The sequence below is a fragment of the Ictidomys tridecemlineatus genome, chromosome 4 (assembly GCF_052094955.1).
Source record: "Ictidomys tridecemlineatus isolate mIctTri1 chromosome 4, mIctTri1.hap1, whole genome shotgun sequence".
In the NCBI taxonomy this organism is placed as follows: domain Eukaryota; kingdom Metazoa; phylum Chordata; class Mammalia; order Rodentia; family Sciuridae; genus Ictidomys; species Ictidomys tridecemlineatus.
In genome coordinates, this window is record NC_135480.1 from 12,701,329 (window position 1) to 12,728,357 (window position 27,029).

The window sequence follows — 27,029 nt, forward strand, 5'->3', positions numbered from 1 at the left end:
CTCCACCCTCCAAACCTGGCCCCCCCAACACCTCCTCAGCATTCAGCTTAAGGACACAGAAGGAGGAAGGAAGGAACACTATCTTACACCCTTCTCAGACCTCTCCTCAAACCTTCCTTTCATCCTGTCCCATAACTCCCTTCCCCACATGGCCCTTCTAGAATACTTAAATCACAGTTAAAACATGAAGCATCCGTTGAAAGCTCTAAGTCAGCTAAGGATCCTTATAAGACGCGCACTTTATATTTACCAGGGCGTTTAATCCCCAGGCTAATCTTGTGGGGACACTTCCCATCCTACAGCTGAGAAAACTAATGCACAAAGATGCCAGGTATCCTGTGGACAGCTGGGAGAGGGCCCGGGCTGCTGGCCCCAGAGCCTTTGTTCTCAACCATCAAGGAGTGATGACTCTTAGCAGCTAACCCACCCCCACCCCAGCTGCAGCAGCACTGGCCCCAGGAAATGCACTTCCAAAGCACCATAAAACAGTGCCATACTGACAAGGTCATGAAAAACAAAGGACAACTGAGAAACTGTCCCAGGCCAGAGGAAGCTAAGGAGACGTGACAACCAAACACCAAAAGCAATGTGGTGTCCTGGATTGGATCCTAGGACAGAAAAAGGGCATGGGTGGAATAACGAGTGAAATCCAAATACAGCCTGGCATTTAATGAATAATAATGTACCAGTTATAATAGGGGAAACCAGCTAGGGGTAGACAAGAACCTCTGAAGCATCTTTGTAACTTTTCTGTAAAACGAAACATAGTCCAAAACAAAAAGATTTTCTAAAAAACACCGGCACCTGATGTCACACCAAGTCGCCCTGCCCTAACCCAGACAGCAGAACATACCCAAATAGTACACGCTTCACCAGTCTCTTTAGGAGGGGGCTGAACTTCAGACTGTCTCCACACAAAGACTGCAGAATGTGGCTTTGGAAATAGCCTGTTAATGCCTAAAAGCAGGGGTCAGGGACCTGAAAAGGGGCCATATATAAAATAAAAGGGGGTTGGGGATTTATCTCAGTTGGCAGGGAGCTTGTCTAGCATGGACAAAGCCCTGGGTTCAAGACCCAGAACCAGAAAATAATTAATAAATAAATAAACAAATAAATAAAGGAGGCTGGAGATAAGGCTCCTCAGGGACTACAGAATCCGCAGGTAAATCCACTGACCAAATAACCCCGTTCATCCCCTGAATGGTCTGGTTTTCAGTCTTCCAAGCTTTGGGCTGGAGAGGAGGAGGCGTGTGGGGGCTATGCTCTGTTCCAGAGTCCTGGACCTAACAGGGCAGACAGCTTCTGAACTCGCAATACCAATGAGGCTGTTTTTATATATCAACAAAAAAAAATCAAGTGGGGGTCAGGGAAGGTAGGGTCAGTGTGGTCAGGCTGGGAAACATCCATACAGTGATGATACTGGAACCCAGCCTTCAAGGACAAAGAGGATTTTGCAGGGGAAAATAAGATAGCTAGATTTTCACTGAGATACCTACATCTTCTCCTTCATTGTCTTTCCAATAAGAGGCAGCCCTCCATGTCATCTTGGGCTGAGGGTTTAGGTAAGGGTAGGTACATTGGAACTCATTCATCCTGGGGGATGGACAGTGACTTCTGGCTTCATTAGGAAATTTATGGGTTCCCGGAGTAAATGTTCCACTTTAAGCAGCTAAAGTTTCACCAACCCACAGGGAATAGAGCACAAAAAAAAAATCAATCCTACTAATGAATAAGAGGTGCATAAGGGTGCATAAGCTGCTGTTGATCAGGCAACAAACGAATGTTTAACACGCACCTACCAGGAAGAGAGCTAGGCCCCAAGACCCAGGGGGATATCATTATCTGCCACTGTACTGAGGAGCATAAAGTGCGGTGAGGGAAATGATCATAGTACAGCACAGGGCATGACACAAATATATAAGAGAGACTCACTCAATTATTGATCCCACCACTTTCCAGCTGGGGATCTCTGTCAAACATAAGCCTCAACTCCCTCACCTGTAAAATGGGAAGAATACATAAGACTCTTGCCTTGCCTTGCTGGATTGAGAGGATCAGGTAGGCAAGACACCTAACGCAAGTGCTGCCCAATAGAAAGTAGCTGCTTAATAAATTATAATTATTACTGTAGTTGATATGGTGACAACAAAAAGAATCATTGGTCTTCAACACAGAAGATCAACTGTTAAAGACAGAGTCCAGATCTTTAAAAAAAAAAAAAAAAAAGTAGAAGGTTGTTTTCAAACCCACTTCATGGTAATAAAAATCGGACTGAATGCAAAGTATTTAATTGTAAAGCAACATACAGTCAACACAAACTGCAGGACCTAGCGAGAGCATTCTAGGCTGTAGTCAGGGAGCACTGTCTATGAAGAATGAATTTGGGGAGATGGGTATAAATGCTGACCAAAGAGGGGAAGGAAGTGCTGGAGGGAAGGGAGGACAAGATCCTGCACAACATCTCTGCCTTGGCGCCTGCCAATCCCTCCCTCCCCCACACTTACAGGAATAAAAATAAAATTAATCCCCTTCTCTCATCCAGGCATTTTCTCTCGGCCACGGGCTGATGGGTCTGTAATCCCTTCTCAATCCCCGTCAGTCACCCTCATCCCAGCTCTGCTCCCGGCAAAACATCACTCCCAGGAAATGAATCCTCCCAGGTTGAGAGAGGAGGGGAGGAAGGAATCCTGACTAATAAGAAATCTTATCACTAAAGGACAGAATCCCAACAAAGGGGTAGGTTGGTATGTCAAGATTAGGTGATGATCCGAAGCACCTGGCGCGGAGTAGGGGCTCAGTAAGCATGTGCAGGTAGAGGGGAAGTACAGCTTCCTGCTTCTAAGGGATCAGCACCATCCTGAGCTTCACTGGGGAAGGAGGACAGCACAGCCCACTAGGAAGGGGCCAGACACAAGACAGGACAGAAAGAATAAAAGTAAATCTGCCCTTTAGAGCCCCAGGGAGTTGATTTCATTAGTGTGGCCACTGGTGCTGATCTTGAAGGGTCCAAGGCACTCCACAGATCAGTCTCCCAGGGGATCCAAAGTCCCAGACCTCTTTTCCATACATCACTGGCTTCCCCATTATCTACCTTTGACTTTGGGGGGTTTGTTCTCTTTCACAAAATACACTTCTTTGTTCTCCCTGTATGGCCACTTACTCTTTAAGACCAGGACTTTGTACAATAATTCTGCTTAATGTCATATACAGCAGGATGCAAAGCACATAGAGGTCAAAAGGCTCTGACCATGGCGGTCAGTGGCTGCCATACACAGGCACCTGTGTGAATGCTTCATGCGTTTTTATATTCTTGATGGTTTATACATGAAGCACTCACGGATGGGAGAGTGGTTGAGAAAATACAGTCTCCTGGTCTTTCTTCCTAAGGGACTCTACATGCATCTGAAGACAGTAGATTACACTTGAAGAAGGACCTGAACTCAAAAGCTTTACTTCTGGAAATCCCACCTCCTTGCTCATCCCCATCTCAGAGGCCAGCCAGTCAGGTCTTCCTGCGGCTGCTTCTGCCACAAGGATGGTGTATCACAGTGTCTATTTCTTGTGTGTCTCCCCACCTGACCATGAGCTTGCTAAGGGCCAGAAATAGGTGTTAGTTGCCACTCCACTCCAGCACCTACTGCAGGGTCTGGAACACAGTGGTTACTCAGTAAATGTTTGCTGAGTGAAAAGAGGACCAGACAAGAAGGTCCCTAGACTGGGAATTGTCCAGACTCAGCAAGTTCAAAGTTCACCTACAGAGAAATCAGAAAAACCACTAAGAAAGGCTGGATGTGGGCACTGTACATTCTTGGCAAGCCTCTCCCAGGTCAGAAGCAAGCTCCTGAGGGAGTTCATCAGGAGGGGCAGCACAAGAGATGAGGTACACCAAGGCTTGTGACCATGGCCTTGGGAAGGTATGCCCTAATTTAGTGTGGGTGCTACTCCCAGGGGGCCTAGTACAGAGAACTCACATTCACTGTGGTCAGTGATTGTCATGGATTATCTCACTTCACCCCCACAATGACGCTAGGGAAAAAGGATAGTGGTCCACTTTATAGGTGCCATTCTGAGGGAAAATCCTTATGGTCTCCAAAGCCTTAAGACAGACTCACATCACAACAGTGAAGCTCAGGAGAGGCTCACAATAAAATATCTTATGGGATCATACATTCTCAGGGTTCGTGGAAGCCTAAATCTCCTGGTTCAACTTCTCTCCTTCAAAAAGATACTCAAATTCCTGCAGCATTTAACATCCCTACAAGCTTCTTAGGAAAGAAACCCTGCTGGAGGGTTTGCCACCTCTCCAGTCAGCCTACCCTATCTTTGAACAGTAAAATTGCTCTTACCAATTCCTGACTTCTATCCACCCACCCCACACCTTCCCCTGGTATCTACACAGAGCAAAGCTAATCTCATTCACATGCCAACCTTCCTGCTATCTGAAGGCACTTACCACCTCCCTTCCTGGGGTTTAGAAAGACATTGCACAGGCTACTCTCATTTCATGAAGATTAGCAAACACTTTTGGTTGAGAAAAGGAACCAGAGAAAGACGTTGGCATATCTTGTTGCAGTGAAGGTGATTCTTGGGGCAGCAGGTAGAGGAGATGGACTACAGGCCAGAACACACACAAATCCTGACGGTCTTCACAGAGACCATTAATAATGCCAGGAGGGTCTTCTGGGATCAACTAAAGTCCTCCTTTTACAAAGGAAGCATCAAGAAGCAGAAGGGTAAAGTGGCAAAGCAACACAGCTAATTAATAACATGGTCACAATTAGAAGGCTTTGAACCTGCAACCCAGTCCTCTTAGCACTGTGCTGCCCCGCATCTCTCTACTCCAAAACCTAACAGCAACTACCCTGTGATTTCAGAACAATACTCCCACAATAACAGCACCTTCTACAGTCTCACTTTCACCACACTCCCAATGGGTAAAGGGAAGAAACATATCATTAGCTTCCTTTTATAGAGGGTAAGAGGAAGCACAAAGCACAGAGGCAAAGGGACCTGCTTGGGTTCACTAGCAAACTGCATTTATTCTTGGAACTCAAAGCTCAGTTAAGACTCTTTACTCTGTTGACAATGAGCTATTAAAGGGCCAGGGGGCATCTTCCTCTGGAAATGGATTTCCTGAATAAGGAAGGGGGTCACCTCTGTCTGCAGTTCAGTTTGACATTTTTTTTATGACATACAAAAATCTTCAAAGCCTTCTTTCCTTTCTGCCTCTTCAACCAGCATGCTTCAAAGGAAAGAGTATCAGAAGTCTGGGTTCCTCTCCTGGTTGTGCCCTGACCAGATCTATGACCTGGGGCATCCCTCCTACCCAGGGCCAGCTCCAGCTTCTCCATCTATAAAATAGGGACAATAAATTCTGCCCTGTAAGTAACCAGGATGCCCTGAGGCTCACATGACAAAGAGCAAGTCTGGGGCAGGGGCAAGCTCACACCCACAGCTCCCACAGTATACAACCGTTCCCCTGTTCTTGCTGCCTGGCCTCCTCTGCAGCCCTACTACCCAATGCATGTGAAAGGTGGAAGAGAAAAAAACAAATGCAACACCCTAACACTTCTATTTTCCAAAAGACATTTACACTTATTAGCATAATACTTACCATTTATAAATTCTATATGCATGCACCATACAAAGGGTGCTTCTGCATACTCTCTTGCTTTTAGTTTTCACAACTACTCATTTTACAGATAACTTAGGCTTGGACTTTAAGGAATCGCCAGTAAGCAGGGGAGTGGAGGGCAGGAGAAAGCCCCACTTCTAACCCAGTTCAGTGCTTTCCAAACTTTAATGTGCTCATAAATCACCTAGGAAGATTCATAAAGAATCAGATTCTGCAGGTTTAGACTGAGGCCTAATGTGCTGCTTCCAAGTAGATGGACTACACTGTATCAAGGGAAAGATTTGAAATTCCATTAAGGTAGAGCCTGCGTCACTGAGTCTCCAAGGTTTAACATGGGGCCTGTGCTATAGAACGCACTCAATAATTATTGAATGAGTCAGTGAATATCTGACTGCAAAATTCATATTTTAATGCTTCTCAATATTGTCCCATTATGAACCTCAAAGAAACCTCTAACATTCCCACTTGACACACAAGGAAACAGGCTCAAAAGAATCACCTGGTTTCAGTTTTTGTGAAGCAACGCCCACGGCGGTTAATCTTAGGATCCTTTACACTGACCACAGCTGTCCCAAGGAATGGGGGCGGAGGGTGGGAGTGCCCCGGGGGACGTATAGCAGGGAGGTGCGGGTTAAATACAGACCACCGACGGATGGCTAGGAGCTGGAACCATCTCAGCATGTGACCGGCCCACAGCTGGAGAGGTCACCGGAATATCTGAGCTGCTCCCGGGGAAGGAGTCAACATGGGCCAGTGTCCCCCAGGAGGGAATCAGAAAGAAAGGGGAAGGAGACCAGTTATGGACATGGTGCCGAGCAGCAGCCTGACACTTGTGGGGTGACCCCTCCGGACCTCTCCACGAGCCCCGCTCGGCCCAAGCACCTCCTGCCTGTCCACCTGGGGGTGGGAAGGTTAGAGGCGGTCAGGGAAATCGCTGCTGGACGATGAATCACCGGCACATGACCCTGCAGGACCAGGAAGGGTGAGGAACCTGCGCGGGATGCTGCGGGGGCTGGAGAGGGCAGGCCTCGCGCTCGGCGGCCCTCCAGCCTGGACTCGGGGAGCAAAGAGAAGCCCCCCCCCCACAGCAGCTCCACCTCCCGGCCGCGCCCCGCAGCCCCAGGCTTCGCGGGACTCACCGCCTTCAGCTGCTCCAGCCGGTCCTTCATCCTGGAGCGCAGGTGCCCGGAGGCAGGTAACGCGTCCCAGGTGAGCGCGTCCCAGAGGAACCGCCGGAAGTGGCGGCCGGTCCCGGCCGGGGCGAGGGAGCTCCAGGCGGAGGCGGGCGGCGGCCCTCGCTAGGAGGAGCGTCCCAGGCCACCGAGGCTCCGCCGCGCCGCCTCCTCCGGCCCCCGCCGCCGCCGCCGAGCGCTCCAAATCCGGCTCCCGGGCCGGCGCCGGCGCGCAGCGCTCCTCCGCCCGCAGGCCCGCCCCTTACCTGGCCGCGCCCGCGCCCGCGCTCCGCGTTAAAGGGCCCGCGCCCGCCCGGCCGCTGCCCGGCCCCCTCTAACCCCTGGTCCCTCAGAGAAGCAGAGGCTCTGGCGCTGGTGGACCCTGCCGCTAGGAGAACCGTGGGGGTGGCCTCGACGGCGTCTTTTCTACTCGACAGCCATTCATGAACTAGACTGGGATCCAGCCCCCAGCTGACTCATTGCTAGGGTGGGACCATCTCCTGAAAACAAGCCACTAAGACGATGTGATTTGTGCCGCCGTGGGTGGGAGGAAAATGTTCTGATGACACTCAAGAGATATTCGCCCTGGAGGAAGGGCATTCCAAGTACCAGAAGCAGCGCGGGCGGCCCGGGCTGGAAGGGGTGTCCCGGAGGAATAACTAGAGATGAGGAGGGAAGGGTGAGGCTGCGGCCAGGAGTTTGGGTTTTACACTGTTGGCAACCGGGGCCTCTCCGAGTAAAGTAAGCTGTTAGTAGTTGAGGTCTGACACCTGCCGTTAATAATTTGTAAACCTCTGGGAAAGCTCTGTTTCTCAAGAGGACCCGTTTCCATATCTGTAAGTCAGAGATAATATCTGTTTGGCCGTTTAATATCTACTTGGTCTACTTGTGAATATCTACAGGTCTACTCATTTCCTACCAAGTGTAGAGGTTCCCGGGTGTTTTATGAAAAGATGGACCTGTTCTAATTGCCCCTCCCTCCTTATCCCTTCTCTTCCTTCTCCCTCTCTTCCCTTCGCTATTTTTTTTTTTGGGGGGGGGGGACGGAATACCAATGACAAATTGAGCAGAAGAGAACTCAGTAAATGGGACTAAGGAACCAAAGATGTAATTCTCAATTTAGGGAAAGAAGTTGCTCTATGCATTCAGTTTAAAAGGCTATAAATAGTTTTGCAGTTCTAACAGGACTTTGACCTCTTCTGCGACATGCATGCTCCACGCTGACTTCATCGACTGCCATAAAGATAGACTGTATGACAGGGGTTGGGCTGTTTGAACTAGCCCTGCGGTTCAAAGCCCTAATCCTCTCCATGACGTCCAGCAAATATTCTTCTGCCTCCAGCGCTCTTTAGGTGGAGTCTTGTTTACCACGAAGACTTCCATGCCCCCTGGTGGTCATAAAAGGAAAAGGTGAGTATATCACAAATATACAACACCTCCTTCCTTTGATTTTTGTTAGTGGGGATAGCAAAGTTCCTGCACTTCTGGAAAATTGGGTCTCCTAGAAGAGACAGAGAGATGAACAACTCTACATTGGAAGTTTGAAAAGGACCATCGTAGTCAAGAGTAAGGATTCCATCCCATAGCAGGAACCAAGAAGTGGCCATTCATCCTCCACCATAACACATTCAAGGGTTCTTGTGAAAACATAATTGCTTTCAAAAGAGTGAAATCATGGCTCTTGTACAAATATAAAATGAACACGCAAATGTTTTATTTAGTTCATTAATTAATGAAGGAACCAGTAAGGACTTAAACTTGTGCAGAGGAGAACTCAAAAAACAGATACACAGGCAGTAGGGAAGCTGAAATGAATATAATAATAAAGGCATAACTGTCTCTGTGGTGGGGGATCAGTTGTACTTCTGCCTGATAAAATTTATTTGCATCTCTATGGACAAGAATCATTTGCATTACTATCCATTTTTTAACTTACAGAATTGGAAAATAGCTACATAACCATTCAAGGCATGTACCATTATAAAAATCAAATACCCCAGAAAAGTGCATTAGATAAGTCCATCACAGGATACATGCCATAGGACACTCAATAGTCTTTTGGGGGGGAGGGCATTTTAATTTTTCCAGTTCTTGCAGACACTCCCAAGGTAACACCTTCCATGGTTGAACAACACTAACTATATGTAAAAATTCTTTGTTATACTGAACAAAAATTTCTCTCCCTGTAACTTCCATTATTTCTTGCTCCTGGCCTTTGTGCAAACACTTAAGAAATTCAATCACATGATGGTCTTTCCATGAAGGGAGAGTTGCTATAGGAGAGGAGCACAATTCCCAGGCCCATGACCAGGAGGCCTGAGTTACCAGGAAATAGCCGTCACTTGACATCACACAGCTTATTTTCTCCTCTGTCAAATTAGGGTACTGACCAAAACTAATAATTCCCAACTGTTCAAAGTCAAGACTGTCATATAATCATTATTTTTATTTACAAATCTCTCATTTTAAAAAAGGACATATCCCTAGAAAATATATATACTATTTAACAAGACTCTATAATAAGAAGCTTGGCTTCTTATAAAAGAATGTTTCCATGTTGGGGGGTAAAAACAATCCTTTTGGTCACTCTATGTGGCTATAGCAAAAATGTCTATATTTCTCTGAAAGTTTTTAAACATTGAAAATACCATAAAGAGCCCTCTTAACTGCAATTAAAATCCAGAAACCCAGAGAGAGAAGCCCATCGGCACATGTTGTTTTATTATGGCATTCTATTGGAAGGTAGTTATCAAAAACTTGGACCCTTCCCTACAACTCCTGCTAGGCATGAATTCTAAGTTGTTAATTTTATATTAATACTTGTTCTTTCAGGCAGAAGTGTGGATTTCATTCCACTGTCTGTGCAAGAAACTGAAAAAAGTAATTCTGGACAAAGTGGCTCAGGCTTGTAGTCCCAGCTATTTGGGAGAATGAGACTGGAGGTCTCCCAAGTCTCTCTCAAGTTTGAGGCCAACCTGAGCAACTTGGCAAGACCCTGTCTCAAGTTTTTACAAAATGGAGAGGGCCCCGGGGTTGGGATATAGCTCAGTGGTAGATCACTTAGCTGGCATGTGCAAGGCCCTGAGTTCAATCCCCAGTACCAAAAAAAAAAAAAGTCAAGTAACTATGGGACAAGGGATGGGGGAAGGGGTCCACAGACTGGTCAGGAAGACTGATAGTGCACCCAGCTGGTCCACAGGATCTTGGAGTAGGGAGTGCTTAGTAGGAGCTCCCTCTCTTGGATGTATTTGTATTTTTCTGCCCTATGATGGTACTTGGTCTCCCACCTACTGGGTCTTAGTGCAGCTATTTCCCCACTGGAAAAAAAAAAAACAGGATTAATTCAAGTGTTTGCATTTTGATTCATAAACCATCAATATTTAATTTCACATTTACAAACAAACCCAAGAGAGCCTCTTGAGTTTGGGGACTTGACTTTCCTCTCTTTTCTTCCTGCTGAGCCAATGTCTTTCCCACTGAAGAAAAGGACTGAACCTAACCCTACCTGTACAGCCACAGCTGCTATGAGACAGGTGAGACCATTTCTGTCTGGGGTGTCCTGAGGCAGTGTCTGCAGGGTTTGGTGTTGAGTAGAAAGAGATAAAGGGAGCTGGAGAATTGAAGAGGAAGATCCTTTCTCTTCCCCACTGTAGAGAGGAAGAATAAACCTCCTGATTGACAGTCTCCTCCTTCTTACAGTTTGTATTAGTGGTCAGTTGCTACCTAAGAATTTGCTCTAAAACCTAGCTGTTTAAAACAACAAACATTTATTATCTCATAGTTTCTGCAATTGAGAAATCCAGGTCCAGCTTGGCAGGATGGCTCAGCCTCAAGGTCAAGGACCTGTTTCCAAGGTTATTCATATGGTGGTTGGCAGAATTCAGTTCCTTAAGTGCTGTTGGACAGAAGACCTCAACCCCTTGCTGGTGATTGGTTGGAGGAGTCCCTCGGTTCCTTGCTACATGGTCCTCTCCATACAGCAGCTCACAACATGGCAGCTAGCTTCTTTCTACCAGAGGAGGAAAGTAAGAGGGATAAAGAGAAAGAAAGAGAAGCCCCAGAGTTGTTGAGACCTACTCTCAGGTATGACATTCCATTACTTTTGCTGCATTCTATTATTAGAACTGAGTCACTAGCTTCAGCACACACTCAAGGCAAGGGGATCATACAAGGGCACGAAGACCAGGAGCCAATTCAGTGGCTGCCTGACATAGTTCAAATCCCAAATGAATGCCAGAGTTTTGCAACTTCACCTCTTAGAGCTCTCTTCTCCCCCATACCAACCTGGACAACTCCAACCCAGTCCCCAGGCCTCAGAGTAGAATGTTCTAAGGAAAAACACCTTACTCCTCAGGAGGGAGTTAGGTGTCCCTTGAATGTGCTTCTCTGGCACCCTAGATTCCTCCATTGCACCCTTCCATATTGGATAATAACCTGGCCACTTGTGTCCACAGGAGAGCAACCTTGTCTTTCTTGTTCACTGATGTGGAATCTGACCTGAACAGAGGACCAAGACGTACTAGACACTCAGTAAATGTTTACTAAACTTATTAAATGAACCTTCTTAAAATATGGTTCTCACCTTTCCTATTAAAAACCATTGTGTTCTCATTACCAAGAGAGAGTCCATACTCTTCTTGGAATTGCATTCAAGGTCTTGCCCAATCTGGCCAAGGCCTTGCATAAGGTCACTCCAGACACACAGCTCCACCATCAGCCTCAGCAAACCATCACCTCTTCTCTTAACCTAACTCATCCTTCCATGAGGTCCCACTTCTCTCTGCCTCTTATGTCCTTCTTCCACGTCAAGTCTGACAAATTCCTACTCCTCCAAGACAGAGGCTCTCTGCATTTCACCCAGGTGGTTTCCATACTTGTCTCTGTACACAACCTCCCAACTTGTTCAAGTCTCTTTTTAAAAAAAAAAAAATCTTATGTTGTCTTGAACCTAGTTTTTCACATAACCATTTCTCTAGATTGACCATGAACTGCCTGTGAGTAACAACTGGATATTTTTCCTCCATAGCTCTCATGAAATAGGTCTGGGGATCCTTCCCCTCTCCCTAAGGAGGAAAGAAAACCCTTCCTGGCTTTTGGCTTTTAAAACCAAATGCAGTTGCAACTCCACACAACTTAAAGGATGAATTTGGTGTTGCTGAATTGAATTCTAGATTTAAAATAATATGCTTTATTGACAAAGGTGTTTTATATCATGTTGTTCAGATGTTTCTCTTACATTAAACATCATATACTATAGGTCTGTGTCTATGAATTTCAATGTAAATTATTTGTGCCACAATTTGCTTTGTGTTTTTACATAAACTCCTCAGACTCTGCATCCATAAAGCACAAAGTACTACACCAAAGAGGTTGGTAGGGAAAATGTGAAGATTTGGTGAGGAAGATTCTGAACAAAAAGCCTATAGTTATTTCTGACCTGCTGAAGATAAGATTGTTTCTTATAGCAGTTTGAATCGATGTCAAGACTAGTAAGATAATCATAATGAAGCACAGGAAAGAGGTACTGGGATAATTTTACTAATTAAAAGGGTAAGTCACACAGTGTGAGTACTTCTCAATTTGGAAATTTGAATAATAGCTATGCTGAATCTTTTACTTTTAGTTCTCTTGATATCTCCCAATAACTTAGGGGTGAGGTAGAATGGATATTGACCCCATTTTATTGTGAATTAAATTAAGTGCAGAGAAATAAGATGGTTTTTCCAAGCTCACATAAGGTACTTATAGCAGGCCATGAGAGTTCGTGATTGCATGCCCAGGCTGTGGGACCAAACTGCCCAGGTCCAGTCTCAGTTCTGTTATTACTTGCTCTGTGCTCTTGGATTTATTTAACTTTCCTAGGTCTCATGTTCCTCATCTGTAAGCAAAGATAAATAGTCATACACATCTCGTGGAGTTTTTTGAAGACAAATGTGAGAACAGATGGAAACCATCACTTCCCTTATTCCATCCCTGGAATAGACCCCACTAACTAACCCATTATCACCGCATTGCTTTCTCAAAGAACACGAGGAACTGAGAAATGCCTGTAATACTTCAATCAAGTATGAAATAACCTTCTTAGTACTGAAAAGTCAACAGCAGCTACTAAAGCACTTCTCATAAGAGGTTTCAACAGGGTAATACACTTAAAAAGGCACTCAAAGAAAGTGAAAAATAAGGTGAAATGCATCCTTCATCTTTTTTTTTTTTTTTTTTTTTTTTTTTTTTTTTTTTTTGTACCAGAGATTGAACTCCCGGGCACTAGACCACTGAGTAACATCCCAGCCCTGTTCTGTATTTTATTTAGAGACAGGGTATCACTGGTGCCTCACTTTTGCTGGGGCTGGCTTTGAACTCATGATCCTCCTGCCTCAGCTACCTGAGCTACTGGGATGACAGGCACGTGCCACTGCACCCACCTCGCATTCTTCATCTTTGAGAGTCATGACTCAGGTTTTCATGCTGCAGTCTCTGAGAAAACCTGCGGCAAACCCCTAATAGTGGTTTGATCAGCACAGTGTCCTTCACACTAGTTGAACACATAACATTTATTCCACCTAAAAACCTAATAACCAAAGAACTAGTGTCCTAGCAGAGTGTATTATAGAAGACCATAAAAGAAGCAGCAAATGACTACAAATGAAACAAAAGGATTTCCTTTAGGATTCTTGTCTATCAAAAAAAAAGAAAGCAAAAATTCAGTTCCATGTAAAATGAATTCTGGTCATTGTTTTTATTGATCAAGCTTCTGAACCTTTTACAAAAAATGAAAATGTTTCAGCACATTTTTATACTTTTCCAGATAAGGAAACAGAGACCCAGGGAGATGATTTCCCATCCTTGTGCCCTGCCAGTTCCCTCTTTCAGAAATGCATTTTCAGAGATCTGGAAACTTGTCACGATGCAGTTCAAACACCACCTCCCACCATTATTGCCTTTTCTCCCTCCTGTCCCTCTTCTGAAGTCTCAAAGTACTATATTACTTGACCCTTGGTGTAACTGTCCCTTGAGTTCTTCAATCACATTAGACATTGCTTTGAGACAGAAGCTGCTTCTTACTTACCTTTCCATTTCCTGCTCTACTTGCCACAAGTGGATGCATAGTACATTGTAGAGAGCAATAAACAGTCTGTTACTGCCTTTTTTTTTAATTGGTTGTTCAAAACATTACAAAGCTCTTGACATATCATATTTCATACATTAGATTCAAGTGGGTTATGAACTCCCATTTCTGTTACTGCCTTGTTGAATGAAAACAATCAACAAATCATCAAAGAGCAGGGAAATGAATGCATGCCCCATAACTATGGAAAAGATGTTCTGATACATCTGTGTTCTGACACTGCTGTCTTGACACAAGTGGTCATCTGGTAAATGACTACCACCCCATAAAGAGACACCAAAGAGCTCCTTTCCCTCCTCAATGTGTCCACTCTGTTTCTCTTCAAAAATTATCTTTGCTCTCTGTGAATCTATTTGAATCAATATTTCCCTTCTTCTACCCCCAGAGGGGTTCAGTTAATAAAACAAATTTACCCTATTGTGCATTCATAGCTAGGGAGAAACAAAAAGAAAGGAGAATATGGAATATGAGAGAAAGAGACTAGAGACGGTACTAAACAGCTCAGAGGACGGCATCCAAAGGCCAACTAACATAGAGTTAGAGGCGGAGATGAGCAGCTTGGCTCCAGGATTAAAAGAAGCAAAGTGAAACTGCTAGCACTGAAATTCCAGAGCTTTCCCCAGCATCGTTCCCTGGGAAAATAAAGTGGGTGAAAATTAGTATTTTTAAACAGTTCAGAGTTTATGCCACATCAAGAGAAAGAAGCCACGATGTTCCCAGTGTGATTTGCATCTTATTGCTGGTTGTACACCCCTCCCTGGATGTACAGCGTTTGAGATTGTTGACAACCTAATAACTGGATATGAAGACAAGTCCAAGGTAGGGCTAGACATGGGATGCTAATAACCACATTCACAGCAATCTCTCCCTTTAAAAGTCATGAAGTATTTTCACTTAATGTATCTGGGAATCCTCCTAACATATCTACATACTAGGGGGTTATTAGTCCTCATTCTGGAGATGAAGAAACTGAGGACGACAAAAAAAAAATGATATTTCAAAGTACTGCAATCAGGAAGCCTAACAGTATGAAACTGCTGCCCTGCCAGCCGCCATCTCCTCCTCTTGCAGTCGACTTGTGGTCTTCCCTGGGAGGTGTTGTGGAGGCACAGTCAGAGTGCTCTCTGTGCTAGAGCACAAGGAACCTCATCATTGCTCTCTTCAAAGCCTCCTTAAGCTCCCTGTTCCTCATGCTGTAGATCAAGGGGTTCAGCACAGGGGTGACAAATGTGTAAACCACAGACACCACCTGGCCCCTGTCTGGAGAGTACCTGGAGCTGGGGCACAGGTAGATGACACTTGTGCACCCATACTGCAGGAGCACCACAGTCAGGTGGGAGGAGCAGGTGGAGAAGGCCCTGTGCCTCCCCTCTGCAGAGCGCATCTTCAGGACGGCAGCCACAATGAAGACGTAGGACAGGGTGATGAGCAGGGAGGGGATGGTGAGCACAATGACACTGACCACAAACAGGGTGACCTCATGGACGTGGGTGTCGGCACAGGCCAGCCTCATGACGGGGAGGACGTCGCAGTAGAACAGGCTGATCTCCTTGCTGCTGCAGAAGGGCAGCCGGAAGATGAGCACAGTCAGCTGCAGGGCCAAGGCGAACCCCAGCACGAGGGACCCCACGGCCAGCTGCACACACGCGCGCCAGCTCATGATGAGGGTGTAGCGCAGAGGGTGACAGATGGCCACAAAGCGGTCGTAGGCCATGACGGCCAGCAGAATGCAGTCCGCGCTGCCCAGGAAGATGAAGAAGAACATCTGGGTGCCGCAGCCTGGCAGGGAGATGAGGGTGCTCTCTGTGGACAGGACGCTGGCCAGGGTCAGAGGGGCGATGGTGGAGGAGTAGAAGACCTCCAGAGCTGCCAGGTTTGCCAGGAAGAAGTACATGGGGGTGTGGAGACAGCGGTTCATCCAGATGGTGAGGAAGATGGAGAGGTTGCCACTGACACTGACCAGGTACATCCCGAGAAAGGTCACGAAAATCAGCACCTGCACCTCGGGGAGTCGGGAGAAGGGGCGGAAGTGGAAGCGGATCATCCCAGTTTGGTTTGCTTCCTCCATGTGTCCACTGCATCGGGCCTGCGGATAGCCCAGGCGCTGCCCCTGAGGACAGATCAATGTCAACCAGATGCTTCTACTTCAAGGTCTTCATCTATAAAGACAGGACAGTATCATTCTCAAGAGCCTCCGGAGACTAAATGTGGCGGCTCCCTAGTAAGCTCTCATGAATGCTAGTAATCCTGAAAACCTCTCTTCTTCCACCTCTTCCAGACCACCTTGATGCTTCCAGCTTCCCCAGAGAAGTCTCCTTTGGGCTCTGTTCTCTCTCATCTAACAAAGATGTCTGATGCTTCTTTTCCACTAGTCTTCCACCAATGCTCGCCATTTTCACGTCCTTCTGTGAGCCCTAACACATACTGTAATGTGCCCTGTCTCTAATCCTAGCTGATCATGACTGAAAAGGATCACAAAACTCTGTCCCCTGGTGCCACAGCAGAGATTGGCATGATCAACCCCAGCACCCTCCCCAAGCCCCCCGAGTCAGCCCCTCTTTCCAGTCCTCACCCAGGCTAGTCCCTCACCTCGTCACCCTTCTCTTCTATCCCCTCCTTCCCTCATGCTCCGGCTCCAACTTCACACACACACAAAGAAGGAATAGAAACCCACAAGGCAGCTGTCCTTCATGCTCACCAGCTCTGGGCCTGCAGCGGTCTCTGCCACCCGGCTGCCCATCACACACTCCCACCTGCCTCAGTGGGAGCGTCCCTCCTCCTGGGCATAAATACTGGCCTCAGCCTCCTGCTGGGCCCTCTGGGGTCTTGCTCCACAGATCCACTGCTCAAGCTCCAACGCCTACCTCTGCCCCCCACTCGAGAGCGCCCTCAGCTCCCCCAGTGCAAAGAAACTGCCTTCAGGGTTCTGCCACCCTCCCGGCTCCTCCCAGAATGGACATCTGCTGTCCTTCCTTCATCATGGGCCGTGTGCTTCCACCTCACCCCTCCAGCTCCCTGAGACCACTTTAATGAAGACCACCGAGGACTTCCAAGTTCCTGAATCCAATAATCTGTTGCATATACACCTTGTGGCGCTCCCTTTTCCTGAAAATTCCTCAGTCCTGGGCTCTGTGATGCTACTCTACCCTCTAGACACTCTAGTCCCCAAATTTGGAGAGGTTGCTGTTTCTGTTGGTGATTCACAAAAGGAAGGTTTTGCTGGTTATGTACCACTCGCCCCCGATCCATTCTCTGCCCCGCTCTGCCCCTTGAAAGGCTGGTTCCCATGCATTACGTCACCAGGGCTCCTTCACTCTCTGGCTTCTGGTAGGAGAGGTACAGGCAGAAGAATGAAGAAACAGTATGAAGACAGGCAGGGTATTTATCCCATGCATTCCATGCCACCTCCTCCTCCCTCTTCCCTATTGGTTCTATGACTGCAGTTCTGGGTGGGTGGCCTGACCCCCATAGCACCAGGTACAGCTGGGCTCAGTAACGCTGTTCCCTCACGATGTCACTTCCACCATGGCTAGCCCTGAGTGCCTCATCACCCCTTGTATATTCCAGGAATCCTGCCCTCACCCCCGTAAATGGTCCCAAACCGATGCCTGTCCACAATTTGTTACATACAGTTGATTTTAACAAATAGCTATTTAATGCTTAAAGGGAAAAAAAATATTGTATTTTAATTCATTCTAGAGTCTCTTGTGTATAGTGGTTTACACCTATATCCCAGAAGCTGAGGCCAGAGGATCACAAGTTCAAGACCAGCCTGGGCAACAAAGAGAGACTCTACCTCAAACTAAAAAATAAAAAGAGCACCAGGAAGGGTCGTGCATGCCTGTCATCCCAACACCCCAGGAGGCTGATGCAGGAGGATCAAAGCCAGCCTCGGCAAAAGTAAGGCTTTGCTGAGCAATTCAGTGAGACCTTATCTCTAAATAAAATACAAAATAGGGGTGGGGATGTGGCTCAATGGCCAAGTGCCCCTGGGTTCAATGCCTGGTACCCTCAAAAATAAAATAAGATAAAATAAAAAGGGCTGTGCATGTAGCTCAGTGATAGCGTCCCTGTGTTCATTCCCCAATTCCAAAAAGATAAAATATCTTCTTTTATTTTTTTTTCTTTGCACCACTTATGATCAGTAGAAATGCATTTCTAAGCAAGTTTTTATGGGATCTAAAACAATTAGACTCACAAACACACACACACACACACACACACACACACTCACACACAAAAACAAACACACAGACAAGCACACACCATATCCCCTGGAGAAAACTAACTTGACACTTATCCTTGTTCTAAAGAGTAAACACTTGTTTTAAACAGTTCAGAGTGTTATTTTAAAATAGCATAGACTGAGTGGCTTAGACAAGATTTTCATTGCTCACAGTTCTGGAGGCTGGTGACTCCAAGTTCAGGGTGCTACAAAACTGGCTCTTAGTGAGGCCTCTCATCCTGGACAGCTGATGCTGCTTTCTCCTGCATGCTCTTATGGCAGGGAGAGGAAGCTGTAGGGTCTCTTCCCCTTTTATGAGGACACTAGACCCTTCAAGGGACATGCATGCTGAATCTCCTGAAACTGATTACTCCCCACATGCCCCACTTCCTAAGACCATCACAACGGGAGCTACAGTTTCAACATGTGAGTTTGAGCAGGAGAGACCGCAACATACCTCACATGACATGAAAGGTGGGAAAATGTTACTTGGCACTTAGCACCCTGAGGTGACCAGATCATCCCCAAAAGACTGAATTTTGCTCTACTCCTGTCTGAAGATATGCCGTGACCTTTGTACACAAAATGATCCCTTAACCTCTTTGTTGCTTCTTCTCACACAGAATAAGTCATGCTTAGTATTCCTGCTGATGGCAGCTTTTCCTCTTAAATACAAGCTCTCAATGCCCAGTTTGCAAGTAAAATGTCTATTTTTCTTTTTTTCCTAAGTGCTTCTAACTCTGTGCTCTCATCTGATGATGCAGTGTTTTGGCACAGCCTTACCTGGGCAAGTGGGATAGAATATCGACTCCTTCATGGCTGGTCAATTTCCATATGGAAGTTTGTAAGAGTATGTTGTTCCTGAAGAGGTGAAATTGCATTCCTGGGAGCAATGGCAGGAGCACATCCGCCCTCCCTCTCCTCTCTCTCCCTCTCCTTCTCTATCTCTCTATCTCTCTATCTCTATCTCTATCTCTTACTGTCTCTGTCTCCAGGGTAAGTAAAGAAGCCTAGCAGACCCTTTACCCCAAACATTTGACTTCCATGAGTTCAACATGAAGGGGGAAGTCGGGGACTAGAAAGAGAACCGTTATCTCTAACACAGTGCCGCGTTCACCTCTGGGCTCACTTCTTTGTAATTGTCCCCTCCATGGTCTCCAAGCTCCATGGGGTAGCCACCGACTCCATTTCACCCTCACTAATACCCAGGACCCACATCAGTGCCCGGCACTTGATAATTATGCTCTGACGCAAACCCTGAGGTTTTATTGAGATTAGTAGTACCGGTGACTCACATCAGTACGTTCAAGATAGAAAAGGTCATCTTTATTTTCTACCTCTGGTACTATTTCTGAGGAGAGAATCGGCAACTTCCAAGAAGAGTTTTTAAATGCTTCATGATTAAACCAACGCTCCACATTAAAACTTCTCCCAACAAAACAGACCCGAACATGGACCCAAAGGCATGAAGATGCTTCCAGGATGGTTTAACGGGTTTTCTATAAAGGAAACTAATACCGTGAGTTAAAGTTCAAGGCAATGGTGGGGTAGGCATATGATCAGCTCTTACATTCCCATTAAAATTGTTCCACTTAAGAGGCTTAATGAAGTAAGTGCTGATAGCGTAATGCTGACCGAGGAAACAAAGTGGCACATAGGATGTCAGCAATGAGGTCATCGCTCCAAAAAGAAACCAACCCTCCACGCTCAGCAGCCTTTTAGAGAGACTTAGGAGATTGATATTTTCTTTATACTTTTCTCTATTGTTCAAATTTTCTTGTTTATTTTTTTAAGTCATAAAATTGTTATTGACATTTTAAACTCCCATTTGAGAGGGTACAGAGCAAGGGACACAAACGTCCCGGTAACTGCAGAACCATTAATTGTCAGAACCAGAATTAACATGGGGATATGGCCACACAACCTGGATGATGATGAGAAAATGATGCCATCCAAGCTGCTGCTTATAATGTCCCTCCCTCCCCCCTCCCTTCCTTCTTTCCCTCTCTCTTTTTTCTTTAGCCTTACCTCTTCTTTAAATGAACTTTTTTGAGGTTTGATTCACCACTCCAGCCTTTTTGAGATCTTGTGAAGAATTCTAATTCCTCACTCCAAAAATATCAGTGTCTCTCCATGGTCATCTGCAAATACAATGAACCTGTGTCTCAAAGCTCACTGTGCACATGGGACCATTGCCCCAGGAAGCCAACATTCCTTACACGTACTTCTCTAGAGAGTCAACCAGAGTTTCTTTAGAACATCGACAAGTCTTCAAGTATGTTTCAAAAAAAAAAAATTCTGTGTAGAATATGTCTGAAATGCTTGAATACCTCAGTGAATTCCATTTGTTTAAACCAGTGCATTGTTTACAGAAGGGATGTGATCCTGAATTCTTAACAAACTTCCTCCAACTTCATCCCCCCCACACATATACGCTCCTGTCTCTGAATGGAGACATGGATATCATCCTTCTTGACCATGAACGCTACATGTTTCCCTTTATGCCTTAGCTGCTAGGAAGCCCAACACTAAGCTTGATAGTTAATTAATGAATAATCCTCAGCCTCAATTTAAAAATTAAATAGATGTCACCATTTGTATTTCATTTGTCCCTTTTATTCTATGCAGTTGATTTGGCTCTTAGGGTTTTATTATAAGATATTGTACTTCTTCTTGCCTTTTTGGTCTTCATCCAAGGCATTGATGAGTGAGTGAGAACGCTCCCCACTCCCCAGTCTCAAGCGTGCTCCTCCTCTGAGTTCTTCTCAGTGGGATAAAGTGCCAACGCTGAGAGCTTCTGATGCAGCCAGCGGTCTCTTCCCTGGGCACCTAGGCTGCCTCTGCTGCTGTTCAATCGCTTGCTACTTCAAGATTGGGTGGGTCAGCTCCAGGTCTCTTCTTACCCAGCAAATGGCAGGCCTCAGGAAGGTGACATCCTCGGATAGGTCACTTTTGTGGTTCCGGAATTACCTCCAAAGACTTGGTCAACACCTGTGCAGGGATCCTTTCCCAACCCAGAAAGTGCTGAGGTGTCTAACTTAGAGACTGATTATCTTACAGGATATTTGCTGGGTGTCCTAACCCCTGCAAGAGATGGTACACACCCCTGTCTCACTACCCACAGGCAATCTAGAAAACTGGTCACCTTTCCAGGGAGAGACAGAGCTGTCCTCGTCCTCAGCAGGGGGAACTTCCGTCTGCTACTGTGAGTATCGTTGGCATAAGTAGTGACACCTCATGGCTCCAGGAGCTAACCTGCTGCCCCACTCCCTGTGGAGCTCAGTGCCAGGAGCCCCTCCCAGGCTCAGGAATCCCCAGGTGGTAGCATCCCAGGCCAGGCCCCAGGCTCCAGAGCACACAGCACTCCATGGGCAGGTCTTCCTCATGCCTTTCCTCCCTCCTGCCCACAGGGGCTGCAGCCACATCTTACCTGAGACTGAGCAGAGCCCGAGCTGTGATCATCTTCTTACCACCTAGGGAACCCTGGAGCTGACTCTCTGAGAACCCCCTTCCCTGGGAACAGCTCACGTTTAGGCACAGTCACCCCTTCCCTGCGGCCTCTGCACAAGGGAAGAGGGCCAGACCTGGGGACCTGCAGCTGGGAACTCTGGGCCTCACCCTGCATCTCCTTGCTGTGAATTCCCTGCCCACTCCGACTCCACCAAGCCCCAGGAGGCTGACTTGGCTTTCAACTGGACCATCCCCAGTAGGACTTTGAACACAAACAGGAATTGTTTGGGGACGTGATAGTCTAAGCTGTTTTAATTGCTACTAGCCTTAGCTGTACTTTAATCATTGCTCACATTTTTATTTTCTAAATTTAAGGTCGTTTGGCAAGATAGTAACAGTTGTTGGTGAATGAATATTGACAGTACTTTATTTATTCCAACACAAGTGTGTGGGGGTGTGTGGGGGGGCGGTGTGCTTTCTCTTCTTTAAGTTCTTCATTTTTTCTCTCCCAGGAATGCTATCTCTCTCCCCCTCCCATTTCTTTTGTTTTTCTTTCCTAGTTCTCATACCACCAAGTATGGTTTTACATTTGTTGAACTTAATTGCCTCATACCTTCTTTTTTTAATTAATTTTTTTATTTGTCCTAATTTGTTCTACATGACAGCAGAATGTATTTCAGTTCACAGAACACAAACGGAGCAGAACTCTTCATGTCTCGAGCTGTACATAGAGTAGAGTCACACCATTCCTGTCTGCATACATGTACCTAGGGTAACAATGTACATCTCATTCCACCATCTTTCCTACCCCCATACCCTCCCTCCCATTTGCCCTATCCAAAGTTCCTCCATTCTTCCCATGCTCCTTCCCCACCCTCATTATGGATATGAATTATGGATAAGCATCCACTTATCAGAGTGAACATTTGGTCTTTAGTTTTTTCAGACTAGCTTACTTCACTTAGCATTATCTTCTCCACCTCCATTCACTTACCTGCAAATGTCATGATTTTATTCTCTTTTATTGCTGAGTAATATTCCATTGTGTATATATAACAGAGTTTCTTTATCCATTCATCTATTAAGTGCAGCTAGGTTGTTTACCTCATACCTTATTGATGCTGAGTAAATATTCATTTTTTAAAGCTTTGGGGAGAAAAATCTGCTGACTCTAGCAGGTAGTAGCAGCCTATAGCTATCTTTTGGTGGATCTTCTAGAATCAGACTCCAAAGGATTTGCAAGAGACAGTGACAGTGTCCTAGGAGGCCATGAGGCTCTTCCTATAACCAATGCATCCTCCCCCAGAATGCAGTCTACACATTGCCCACTGGTTCACTGTGTGCTTCTGGCCAATCTCAGTATTTCAATCTGGTTCTCTCAAATGCAAACTGCACACCACGCTTGGCACAGTAGGCAGAGTAGATAGGTGTGTGCTGTATTTCTATGACCCAAGGAGGCCGGCCAATGTTTCTGTTGCTCCTTGAGGCCCTGAGCACCTACCTCTGTAGGCTGAGATGCTCCATAGAATGCCATGTTCCCCAAAGCTCTTTGGTCCCCTTCCTAAAAACAAAAATCAGGAATAATGAGCCCTGAATTTCACTACAGAAATTATTACATCATTGGAATTTTGCTATGCTTTTTGCATGTGTTTTTAGTTTCTAGGTCAAAATTAGTTGGGACACATCTTATCTGACAGATCATTCAACCTAGTGTCACCCCCACAGGTCTTCTCTGTTGGCCTTCCTGTGAGTGTTTCCAGAAGGTTGTCTTCACTGGGTTAAGACAGTAAGTATTAAAGAAAGAAAACTTCCACATGATCCAACGCCTTCCTAAGATTGTTCCACTTCAGAACCTCCCTCCAAGGTAGTGCACCTGCACGTCTTCAAGAACACAGTGGAACCGTCGCCTGTTCAACTCTTAACCGTGGAATTCATTTTTCATGACATCCAAACCAAGTAAGTCTTTGAAAATCAGCCATTATTTTAGGAAATGCTGGTATCTGCTGTTGTAGAAGAGATGACACCATCTCACGTGACCAGCCTTTGAGAACTCTGCAATCTTTGTGTCATTGGAACCTGGCACACTGGTTATCTTAGCTTGTAGCCATCTAAAGAATGTAAATAAATTTTAGGAAAAGCAAGAAACAGATTTGGTTTCTAGGGAGAAATATTATCAAAAGGAGATCCAGATTATCAGAGATCAAATGCTGCAGTTGACATAATACCTGATGTCAACTGCATCACAGTCTCACTTCATGATCCTTTAAACAAACCCCACAAGCAGCCACTTTTAGCAATGAAGGACTGAGTTTACACAGCCAGAAAACACAACCACAGCAGAAAAAGAGGAGCGACAGAATTTGCAACAACTCCTTGGCTTTTATCCCTTGGCTTCTAGACTTTTGTACAATCCATCCATTTTTCTTTTTGGTGGAAAAGTAGCTACTTGATCTACACTCTCCAGAAACAGCCATCGTGTTCTGAGCAGCAAGAATCTTGCGATTTCCTCTTTTTCTAAGAGCATCCTTAAGCTCTCTATTCCACATGCTGTAGATCAAGGGGTTCAGCCTGGGGTGATGAATGTGTAAACCAGACACTACAGACCCCTCTCAGGAGAGTAGCTGGAACCGGGACAAAAGCTGAGACGACTTGTACATCCAAACTGGAGGAGGAGCAGAGTCAGGCAGGAGGAACGGGTGGAGGCCTTGTGTCTCCCTCTGTAGAGTGGATCTTCAGGAGGGTAGCCACGATGAAGACATAGGACCAAGTGACGAGCAGGAAGAGATGGTGACATTGGTGACACTGATCATATAATTTGCTTGATAACTTAATGCTTACAAAGTTCCATTTATATTTCATGTTAATTTTATAATACTGTAATGAATACATTGGGCAGTGATTGATAATTGATATTAATAATTAATAATTCTTCAGATGACGAAACCACAATTCACAGAAGTAAATCAGTTTGTCCATGTTTGCACAGCTGGTGGGTAGCTAATCTGGAATTTGAAACCAAGCCTTTGGCTTTATATTTCATCCTTCTCCACCAATATGGATGACCAGCAAGAAGAGACCTTGGGTGTCCGCCAGGGCCTACCTAATGCTGAGTTACAGCCTGCCTGATGCCTTTTGTTTAAACAGTTTTGATAAATATCTACCTCCTATAAACTAGTTAGCCAGTATGTTATTTCCTTCACATAGCTAATGACACTGAGAGTCATTCCATCAGGCTCAAATGATAATTTTATTTATGAGTAAATTGAATCAGTACATAATGACATTATTTTGCATTGTTCAAGTATAATTCTATTATGATTCCATTATGAGTTGGAGCATGCTAATGGATGTGTAATGGAATAATAAAAACCAATCCTGTCCAAATCTTTTACAGTAAGTGTAAAATAACATGACTAATTATTTTTACAAAATATTTGTATTCCAATTCTCAGATGGAAACTATAATCAGGAACTTTCTCTACTTTGATTCCTATGAAATGCCTCTTGGGTAAAATAATGTTTGTTGAGCAATTCTGAAAAACATGCTGTCTAATTAGGTGCTCATGGTTTAGATGTATTACTTAATATCTCTTTAGAATATCAAAGAATGTTATCCTTTTGTTGATTGTGATGGGCCATGAGAACTGCTTGAAGTGGCTCGCATATCAATGTCACACCATCAGCCTAGATTGAATTCGCCCCCCAAAAATTCCTCTCATATTTACTGTGCTTTGTGGTGATTAAGGTCACAGGCTCTAGGGTGCCATGTCTGCACCAGCACTTCAGTAGATAGGTAATGTCGCAAAATTATTTAACCACTCTGAGCTTCAATTCTTTGTGTCTAAATTGATGATAACGATGGCACCAACCCCATTAGATTTTGTGGTTAGCAAGTGAGATACCATATACTAAGCAGCTAAAACAATGTCTGGTACATAATTTAATGCTTAACAAATGATATCTAGTGTCATTATAATTGTCAGTGTGTCAATACATATGCTGTATCCTCTTTTGAAAATTATAGGAAAAATCCTTTTAAATATAAGCCCTAGCCAAGAAAAATGTTAGATTTCTCCATGTGGTTGTGTATGGTTACATGAACTCTGTACTATGCAAATTTAATTATATTGCCCTTGACTACTAGGAAGCTCAGACACCAGCAGACAGGTGATTTCTACAAAACTGCAGAGAAGCTTTTTTTAATCATTATTTTTAGTTGTAGATGGGCATAATACCTTTTTTTATTTATTTTTAGTTGGTGCTGAGGATTGAACCCACTGCCTCACATATAGGAAGCAAGCGCTATACTACTGAGCTACAACCCCATCCTGAGAAGCATTTTTTGCATAGCAATCTTATTATTGTATCTTTATAGTCCTGTCTGAATTTTTTTATTTACCCCAATCTTCTTGACTCTGTGTTTTTAACTTTTGTACTAGATGTATTTTTAAGTTGCTTCAAATCTTCTGTGTAAGGATATGGGGTTAGAGTAAATTAAAACAAATAATTTATTAACTTCATCAAATACCATTGCTACCAATAAAATCTTTACTGCATAGTAACACTAATGAAAATAGTTGTATGGTCCTGTAATTCTTAATGTTACTGCCTGGCCAAAGACCCCAAAAGTTATTCTCATTGAGTTTCCATATTGTTCTTCATTCTTCCACTTTCTTATGTCAAATAAGTGACAGAGTGTCTTTTGGTACCTACTATACCATTGCATTTGCAACATCTAAAAGAGAATGAGATTCTTCACTTTTATCTTTTTAAGAAAAATATCTTGGAAATACCTTTCCCTGCTCACAATCCTCCATTCAGTCCTCTCCACCAACTCCCAATGGTACCGCTCATTGCATCTTGTGATTTGGGGACTCCCCTGCAAGGATCACAGGACCTGAGGTCTTGCATTGAGAAGCAGCTGACTCTACTATCTTTTGGGGGGAACAGCTGATATGACTATTAAAGAAATCGGACCTGAAAAACTCAGTGAGAGCTGCTCTGTTGCAATGACTGAGGACCTCCAAGAAATGTGTGTGTGTGTGTGTGTGTGTGTGTGTGTGTGTGTGTTTTGAGACAGGGTCTCACTATACCCAGGCTGGCCTCAAACTCCTAGGCTCAAGCAATGCTTCTGCCTCAGCCTCCCAAGTAGCTGGGACTACAAGCATGTGCATTTTTCCTGGTTCCAAAGAAACATATATATACATTTACACATTTGCAGAAATGTATTATGGCTTTTTGTGTACTTTCCTATTATAGTTTTGCATATCCTTTATCTCATTTGACTATCATTCCAATCCCTTGAATTTGGAGATCTGTCAATATCATTATCATCCCCTTTCAACACAAAGAAAACAATAAGGCTCATGTTCGTGCCCTGGATCCTCAAGCTAAGCACTTACTCTTTGCCTAGCTAAGCAT

The 27,029-nt window shown here is 45.0% G+C and overlaps 2 protein-coding genes and 1 long non-coding RNA gene across 5 annotated transcripts in view; 1 reads left to right on the forward strand and 2 right to left on the reverse strand.

Annotated features, from left to right (window-relative positions):
• Positions 1-6,999, reverse strand: part of Stx3 (syntaxin 3) — a 42,650-nt gene extending 35,651 nt beyond the window's left edge. The window contains exon 1 of the mRNA XM_078045957.1: positions 6,775-6,999. Coding sequence (XP_077902083.1) covers positions 6,775-6,804 — 30 coding nt within the window. The 5' untranslated portion in view covers positions 6,805-6,999. The remainder of the gene's footprint in view (positions 1-6,774) is intronic.
• A 22-nt stretch (positions 7,000-7,021) lies between these two features.
• Positions 7,022-26,597, forward strand: LOC120889558 (uncharacterized). 3 transcript variants are annotated; one of them, XR_013437547.1, is made up of 5 exons: positions 7,022-10,340; positions 10,589-10,890; positions 21,283-21,363; positions 23,334-23,564; positions 25,864-26,597. It is a non-coding gene; the product is annotated as an uncharacterized LOC120889558 (long non-coding RNA). The 3 variants fall into 3 exon arrangements; XR_013437550.1 differs by lacking the exon at positions 21,283-21,363; XR_013437549.1 differs by lacking the exons at positions 21,283-21,363; positions 23,334-23,564; positions 25,864-26,597 and adding an exon at positions 11,262-12,063.
• On the reverse strand, positions 15,063-16,341 carry LOC101965168 (olfactory receptor 10V1). Its single transcript, XM_005331652.3, has one exon. It carries the CDS (start codon positions 15,999-16,001, stop codon positions 15,063-15,065), a length of 939 nt encoding a protein of 312 aa, XP_005331709.1. The 5' UTR covers positions 16,002-16,341.
• Positions 26,598-27,029: the final 432 nt, after the last annotated feature.

Coding starts and splice junctions, on each gene's coding strand:
- LOC101965168 (XM_005331652.3), bottom strand. CDS start 16,001: ATGGAGGAAGCAAACCAAACTGGGATGATCCGCTTCCACTTCCGCCCC.